The 8,339-nt window shown below is 25.9% G+C and overlaps 2 protein-coding genes across 8 annotated transcripts in view; both read left to right on the top strand.

Moving 5' to 3' along the window:
- LOC102679721 (regulator of G-protein signaling loco) overlaps positions 1 to 4,831 on the top strand; it is a 9,522-nt gene extending 4,691 nt beyond the window's left edge. Inside the window, exons 4-15 of one of the 6 annotated variants that reach the window (XM_031511008.1) lie at positions 272 to 382; positions 473 to 697; positions 794 to 1,014; positions 1,088 to 1,280; positions 1,540 to 1,749; positions 2,131 to 2,418; positions 2,475 to 2,624; positions 3,039 to 3,122; positions 3,223 to 3,367; positions 3,509 to 3,600; positions 3,782 to 4,070; positions 4,137 to 4,831. In XM_031511008.1, the coding sequence (XP_031366868.1) occupies positions 272 to 382; positions 473 to 697; positions 794 to 1,014; positions 1,088 to 1,280; positions 1,540 to 1,749; positions 2,131 to 2,418; positions 2,475 to 2,624; positions 3,039 to 3,122; positions 3,223 to 3,367; positions 3,509 to 3,600; positions 3,782 to 4,070; positions 4,137 to 4,363 (2,235 nt within the window). In that variant the 3' untranslated portion in view covers positions 4,364 to 4,831. Of the gene's footprint in view, positions 1 to 271; positions 383 to 472; positions 698 to 793; positions 1,015 to 1,087; positions 1,281 to 1,539; positions 1,750 to 2,130; positions 2,419 to 2,474; positions 2,625 to 3,038; positions 3,123 to 3,222; positions 3,368 to 3,508; positions 3,601 to 3,762 lie in introns of all 6 variants that reach the window. The other 5 variants (XM_031511006.1, XM_006608109.2, XM_031511017.1 and 2 more) reach the window with 5 other exon arrangements.
- Positions 4,832 to 6,313: 1,482 nt separating this feature from the next.
- LOC102679179 (M-phase inducer phosphatase 2-like) overlaps positions 6,314 to 8,339 on the top strand; it is a 34,806-nt gene continuing 32,780 nt past the window's right edge. For both annotated transcript variants that reach the window (XM_031511024.1, XM_006608104.2), the window contains exon 1: positions 6,314 to 6,542. In XM_031511024.1, the coding sequence (XP_031366884.1) occupies positions 6,347 to 6,542 (196 nt within the window). In that variant the 5' untranslated portion in view covers positions 6,314 to 6,346. The remainder of the gene's footprint in view (positions 6,543 to 8,339) is intronic.

Below are 8,339 nucleotides of genomic sequence, written 5' to 3' on the forward strand. Positions count from 1 at the left end.
GTAGCTCTAATGCAATATATTCTCTTACGGATGCGAGCGAATGCGTGCATAATGAAAAATTTTATTTAATAAATAAATTATATATTATATAATAACGTATATTAAAAATTATTTAAATTTAAAGATTTTTTTTTCTTTTTAATTTATTTCTAACCGATAGTATTTGTATTAAATTAATAGTGCATGCATTCAATTATTTTTCCTATGATTCATTTAATCCTATTTGATGTTATCAATAAAATATAACTTTTTTAATGTTTCTTCAATGCAGCACGGTAGTACAGAATTATGTAATAAAAATACTGATTGCAAAAATATACATGCATGGGCCAGTGGTTTTGAAAAATTACTAGAAGACCCAAAAGGTTTACAAACATTTGCAGTAAGATTGACATATTTTACAATATTTACTCATATTTACTAAATAAAAACATATTACAATTTTTTAAATAATTTTATTTTTGTAATTTAGGAATTTTTGAAAAAGGAATTCAGTCATGAAAATATCTATTTTTGGGCTGCTTGTGAAAGGTACAAAGATACTAAAGATGTTTCTACAAGACGTAAGTTGGCTAATCAAATTTACCAACGTCACTTATCTACTACAGCAGCAGAACCCGTAAATGTTGATAGTCATGCAACTGGACAAATAACACAAGAACTTCTTAGTGAATCGCCTGCTGATCTTTTTTTACAGGTGTACATGATGTTTTCTTCAATTTTGTAATTAGTCTTATTATTATTAACATTTATTGCTTTGTATTAATAGAAATCATTTGTATTTTATTTACAGGCTCAAAAACAGGTTTTTAATTTGATGAAATTTGATAGTTACCCAAGATTTTTAAGATCTGATTTATATCGTCATTGTGTAGAAACAGGAAATTCTATAATTGGAGTAGAAGATTGTGATTTAAATCTTACCAGTTCTCCTAGTGTAAAATTAAAAAAGAGTCATTCAGATGCAGAAGATCGATGTAGAAAATCTATTCTTCCTTGGAATAGAAAAAACAGGTATTAAAAATGATATTTGATAAATATTAACAGAAAAGAATGTTATCAATTTATTTATAATATACATTCTTAGATCTAAATCAAAAGATCGTGGTGAATCTGAATATAATAAAGGTCCTAATAGAAATGAAACTATATATAAAAGTTTCACAACTATGAAAAGAGAAGCAGAAGGTAACAATAATGACGACAGTATTTCTATATCTAGCAGTAGATCTTCACTTGCATCATGGGATTTGGCATTAAGACAATCATTTCATAAACATGTAAGTATTCTTTTTTTCCATATCATATTGTGATTAAATATAGATATAAAAATGTATCATTTGGTAAAACAATGATATTAAAGGGAAGTATATATAAAAGTAATTATAGTATGTGTTAGTTTTATTTGTATTGCAAGTGTGTAGTAGATCTTAGTATTGCAACTAAGTATGCAAGGATGTTTGTTAAAAAAAAATATCAGTGTTATTAAACGCATATTTAATTTTAAAACTACAAAGTTGTTGTATGTATAACTTGTAGTCTTTATCGTCCTACGAAGGACAGTCAAATGAAACTAAAGAAGTTCGTGCCAAATGTACCGGGTTATGTCGGGTAATATTACCCGATGGATCGACTACGGTTGTGCCAACTAGCCAAATGGAGAGTATTAAAGATGTGGTTACACGCCTCCTTGATAAAAGAGCTCTCAGATATTCTAACTATGATGTTCTAATCCTAGCTACAGATGAGGTTTGTGATCTCTCGCATTTATTTAACGCATCTTTTAAGATTACTTAAAACTAACAAATAAAATAATTTAATTGATATGAAATATACTATTTACTGCTTCTTTCTTGTGCACAGTATAATTGCTGCAAGGATTGTGGAAGATTATTATTATGTAAGAATTTTTATGCATGTATTTTTTGGTATAGCTTTTGTAAATGGGTATATTCACATTAAATCTATTAAGATATAAAATATGCGTATTTTATGTATGTCTGCATGAAATTAAAATTTATAATTTAATATTTAAATTTAATATTTATAATTTAATATTAAAATATTTAAATTTATTATTTGTTTATATATATATTAATATCTAAAATTAGAATTTTTTCATGCTTTTAGATTATAGATGCAAAATATCCTTCATCAGTACTGGCTGGTCAAGAAGTAGAAGTTGTACCAACCAAAATATTGAAAGTAGATTTACCTTCTCGGCGAGTGATAACTGTGATCGCACATAAAGGCAGAACTCTTAAAGATGTATTGAGGCCGCTTCTAAATAAATATGGTTTTAATTTAGATATGGTTACTGTATGGAGTGAAAATCACCGTATTTGTATGGATATACAAGCTATTGATGCTCCCGTAAGACTGATTTTAACAAATATAAAAGATCAAGGTAAAATATCGAAATATTGATAAAAAAACTATTGAGCATAATTGTTGAAATAATTAATATTATTGCAGATTCCCAAAAAGAGCTAAACACAATTAAGTATACACATGATGCGTCAAATTCACAATCCACTTTAGATGAAATTACAAATAGAGTATTTGAAGAACTTTTAGTGGGCAAAGGTTCGAGTAAATATCATTATAACGATGGCTCGTGTAAGGTAATAAAATTAATATATTTATTTAAATTTAATAATGCATGTTTAAATTCCAATGAGGAATTTTGATGAGTTTTAGAATTTATATTGCAATTTTTTAAAAATAGAAAAAGAAATTTGATATAATTTAAAATTTAGGATTTGTTAACAAGAAAAAAAAAAAATAAATCTAAAAAAATCAATTGAAGAAGATATTGTGTCTAATTTGAGATATTAGGTAACAGAAAAGAAATAATGAAATTTAACAGTATTATAATTTGAATGAAATGATTATATTGGAATTTAAGTTTGTATTATATTATATTATATTGTATATATTTACTATATTTAAATAAGAAAATTCATTTGAGAGTTGATTTAAAATTAAAAATTATCTTTTTACAATATTTACGAATTATTTTATTTTTTGTAATATAGTCTGATGATCAACGATCTGAGGGTTCATCTATTTTGCCGAGCAAATTTTTCCTTCGAGATTCTACAATGCATGGAAAGAAAAAGGTATGATAAAAGTCTGTTATTTTACAAATATTGAGTTTATGTATTGCTTTTAAGAAAAATGATTTTTATATATTGTATATGTTATATATTTATGTTAAAGGGAGGAAAGTCTAAATGTAATATAAACGAAAAAAGTAACACGAACGATTATGTTCCTGAAGAAACTACTAAGTCTCATCCTCCTTTAATAGCGAAATGGCGGAACGGAGTGAAACTTCAATTACCAGGAAAATTTGATGGCGAAGGTAAATTATATTTAAATACTTGAATCGTATTGTTCATAATAAAATAACATAAGAATATAATAAATATGAATTTATATATAAATACAAAATGTTGTCATTCTTATTTATGCAATATGAAATTAATTATGATTGTATTTATAGATTTATATGAAGGTTTAAAACGAGCACAAAGATCTAGATTGGAAGATCAAAGAGGCACGGAAATTAATTTTGAATTGCCAGATTTTTTAAAGGTAAACAAAATGAAATTTACATGTGCTAAGGTATAGTAATCCATATCTTCTTAATTATACCAAACTTATTTGATGAAACATATTGCCAGTTATCGAAGTAACGTTTTTAAACATATTTCATTTTTAAAATTTTTATTATGCGATACGTTTCGACCCTTAAAGCTATGAAATTACTGATCAGAACAAGGAAAATGGTAAGCCGGCGGATCGCAACAAAGTTCGAAGACCTAGGATAGTATCTACCAATTGTGAAGCAAACGCCAAGTTTTATAGTTCGATTCATGAACGGCAAAACCATAGCGGGCATGATCAAAATACAACGATGACAACATCAATAACAACAACAACAATAACAACAACAACAACAAAAACAACAATGAAGATGACGGCAACAACTACGTTGGCTTCATCAAAGAATGAAAATATCGATGAACGATTCCATGTATTGGCTACTGGAAAAGAGTTGCAGAGTAAGTCTCCAGATAGTTCGTTCATATTAGATACAACTTTAACGGATGGAGATCGAACTGTTGTAGAGAACGGATCTTGTTCCCAAACTACTGGTTTCGGTTGTTTCGATACTCAAGTCAACTCCGTAGGAGTAAACAAATCATCGAAACCTCCTCCGCTTCCGCCAAAACCAAAAAATCTTATAACATGTGCAACGAAAACTGGATATATTGTATCTCCGAAATCTTTACCAAAGTCTAATTATGCTGTTTCTTTAAGTCCTACCGAATTTACTCGAAAAAATATTTTATAATATATTTGATTAAGAAACCAATATTTATGTATTGGTTCTTACATATTTTTGCTTTTAGAGTAAAACGTGAAATGTTCCACAAAAAAAGCAAAAGAGTGTTATCTAATCAATTTTATTATATATATTATGTATTCATATTCGTAAAATGAAGTTGTACGAAAACGAAAGAGTTGGTAGTATTATTTAGTGCCTTTTAGAATTTCGATAATAATTTTGTATCATAATACTTTTGATTAATGTAAAATATCTGATTCTTGAAGATGTTTATTTTAGTGGTATTCTTAATGTGTTTTTAAATGTAGTCGATACATATTTATGGTGTTTTTACAATACAACTGTTACTTTCCTAGTTATATAGGATATATATTTTATATATTGTAATTTATAGCGAATGTTGTTGTACGTAAATGATGAAAAGAATATTTGAGATTTTATATGTATTAAATAAATAATATAAACTTTGTTTTATAGAAATGTTTATTTTGTTTTTACATTAATATAATTTTTAGTTTGATTTGAACAATGAAAAAATCTTTACATTCTTTTCATATATAATGCGAACAAAATCCAGCATATACGTAATGTATGTATAACGATTTCCTTTTTTCTTTATATTTTGATGTCTTAATTTATTTCCTTCAATTTTTGTAGGTGGCGTTATAGGCAATGATAATATATTTTACGCGGGCCCGTCATCATTGTGAGTTATCTAGCTCGATAGAGTCAATGAATCGCGTTTTCACACTGAGTTTTGTGAAATCCTTATTCTGACATTAGTTTTTGATATGTTGTTCCTGTACATTAAAAGAAAATCATTCCAATTAATACAAAGTAAAAGAGAATTTATTTTTTCGACATTTATAATTGGAAAATTTTGCGTAGAAAATTTTATAAATACATTGATCAAGAAAAGGTAAATATAATTAAAAAATTTGTAATATTAATAATAATTAATTTATTTTTTGTTAAAATAATAACATTAAAACAAATCACTGCATATAAAGTTTCTTTTTTTCAAAAAAAAAAGTAAGAATTTTCCCTCCAAATTATTTTTCATTAAAGAAAAATTTTTCTGAAAGAAATAATATTATTATTACATAACCCCATATATTATCTAATAAATATACAATGTGAATAAATGTTGATTCTTATATTGTTCATTCTATTCGTGTTGTTATTATTTAAAGACAACTTTCTGTTCAAAGGTTACGAAAATAAATACATATATATGTATAATGTATAACATACATGTTATAATGTACAACATACATATAACATACATAACATATAATGTATTTATATATGTATGCTTTATATTTTTCATTTAGAAGTTATTTTACAATTATTAAATTAAAACTTTTTTTGTTCATTTTTTCTTTTTGATGATTTGATTTTTCAAAGTTTATATTATATATATATATATATATATATAGATCGTTTAAATAAATTTAACTTGCGTTAATGTTATTATTTTCTGCTATTATTATTAAAAGAATATATCAAAGAAATAGATCAAGATAAGTAAGTTTTAGTTTTTTCAAATGTTTTATATTGTTAAAATGTTTTTTAAAATTTTCTTAAATAATTGTGCTTATATATATAAATATCGATAGAAATAGAGAGAAAAATAAAATAAATTGTTCAAATTGATTTCCAATATTTTTTTAAAAAAGATTTAATATTTAGATTTAATGATCGAGAAAAATTAATTAATTGATTTTAATAATAATTGCAGGTTAAAAATAAACAGGATTTACAAGATTTTATACGTAAACTTATAAGATGGTGTTTCTTCGAAAAAAGTTCGATAGTGTAGATATTTAAATTTAAAAAAGTAAGACATTTATTATGTGATCTTCTTTTTTATTATCTTTCAAATTTTTTAAAATTTTCATCAAATTTTTATATTTCTCATTATCATTTGCAGATAAATTTCTATTTATTATTTAAAAAAAAAAACGAAGTGGAAACGCGGAAAATACAATGTCTGGTTGTAAACAAATGTCTATATTATCATGTATTACCGAATTAGATGAATCTTCACCAAGAAAATGTACAGATCAAGCAGCAACTATACTCGTATCACCGATTTCTGGAATTGTTCATGAATTAATGAATACAACACTCTCACAACATAATTGTTCGAAGCGCAAGAACAATGTAACCAATGAAAATCTAAGTAAGTAGAATCATTTCTTTTTAAATATGATATTTTTTAATTATCAGATTTTTTCAATGCGTATTATAATATTTATATTTATACAATAACTTATTCTTGATTCATAAATTACCCATAGTTGATTGATTACTGAAGATCAAAAAATGTCTAAGTTGTATATGGAGGGGGAAGGAATTAAAAAGAGGTGATAAGAGTGATATAGAAGGAAGAGGAGAAAGAATGGAAGAAATAAATTAGTCAGTTTGAAACAAGTATTATACGTATATCTTGCACTGAACAAATAGAAAACCAATGTAGAATGGATTGTTCTTTCAAATAATTCCAAGCATATCTTTTTCTTAATCTTTATAAAACGAAATGGCAATGATTGAGCATCTAATAGAATGATTAAGAGAATTAATAGTGAACTTTTAAATCAAAATGAGATGTTTAACACATTTAATCGGAAGAAATGTCGTTTGAATTAAAAAGAAAAAATTTGATTAAGAATTCGGTATATAACCGTTAAAGGTTACTGATCAGAACTTGAAGGTTCAGATTGCAAGACCTGCCTTACCGGCTCCACGAGAAATGCTAATATACCGAAACCCTCGAGAATACAAAAACCTCGGATACCCCTCACACCTTATAGACCCCTGAAACCCTTTTACCATTACTTGGTCATTTTCTCTCTTCTTTCCCCTCCTTTTTTGATTTCTTTCATTTCATGCGTTCATGAAGTATCTCTCTCCGCCTTTTTTTTCCTCATGTCGCTTTTCTTCCTTTTTTTAATCGGTTTTGTACTCGTCAAAATATTCTAATGTGACGTTCACTTTTATTACCTGTTTGGCAACGATTAGAATATTAGAACAATACATTGACGTTTTTTATTAGTTCGAAAATAGACGTTAAAAACACGTTTATCGCGCACGATACGAAAGAGCGCCGTTAAACATATTTAGTTAGCAGCTGTGTTATTTCATGAACAGTGACCTTTGTTTAATCGCCATTTGTGTTTTATCATATATTATACTGCAATACATATATATATATATATGTACTTAATTATACATTTTTAAGATATTCTTTTACGTGTCTTATTCTTATTACGTGTGTTATATTATTATTGAAAAAAAAAATTAAAAAAGACAATACAATATTGAAATATATTTTTTTAATTTTTCTTAAATTTTTGAGGAATAGAGAATTCGTTTATTAATTACGCGATTCTTTTGACACGATTGCTAAAATAGAATATAAAATTAATAAGTAAAATTATTCAAATTAAAAAATTATTGCTTATATAATTAATTATGAATTAAACCAATTCAAAAATAGAGAAAAGATAAAAAAAAGTAATTTTCCAATGATTTTGTCAATCAATTTGCAAAAGTATATAGTTCTACGACATACTCTCGATTCTTTGACGATGTTGGTCATGGTAGAATGATTTGCACCTGTGTAGGAAACGAGCGATACATATTTTTCTCGTTATACGATTTGCGCCATGTGCATTGCAAATTCTTATCTATTCTTTTTCATTTAATTATAATTATAATTTTCTCTACTGTTTGCAAAAATTATAGATATTCAATTCACAAATGAATTAGCAAGTGTAATAGAACTAATTCTTCGTATCATTTTTCTCATCCATTTTTCTCTGATTGATGCTAATTAAACATCGAATTTGATAAAGCTGTGTTATCAAATGGAAATGGGGAAAATTTTTCAGCAGATTTTTTCGATCTGTAATAAAATAAAATAAGCTAAATTAAATCGACCACGGCATGGAAAATGCCCTTGAAAAAAAAAAAAAAA

Source organism: Apis dorsata, unplaced genomic scaffold (assembly GCF_000469605.1).
Source record: "Apis dorsata unplaced genomic scaffold, Apis dorsata 1.3 scaffold_29, whole genome shotgun sequence".
Lineage (NCBI taxonomy): Eukaryota > Metazoa > Arthropoda > Insecta > Hymenoptera > Apidae > Apis > Apis dorsata.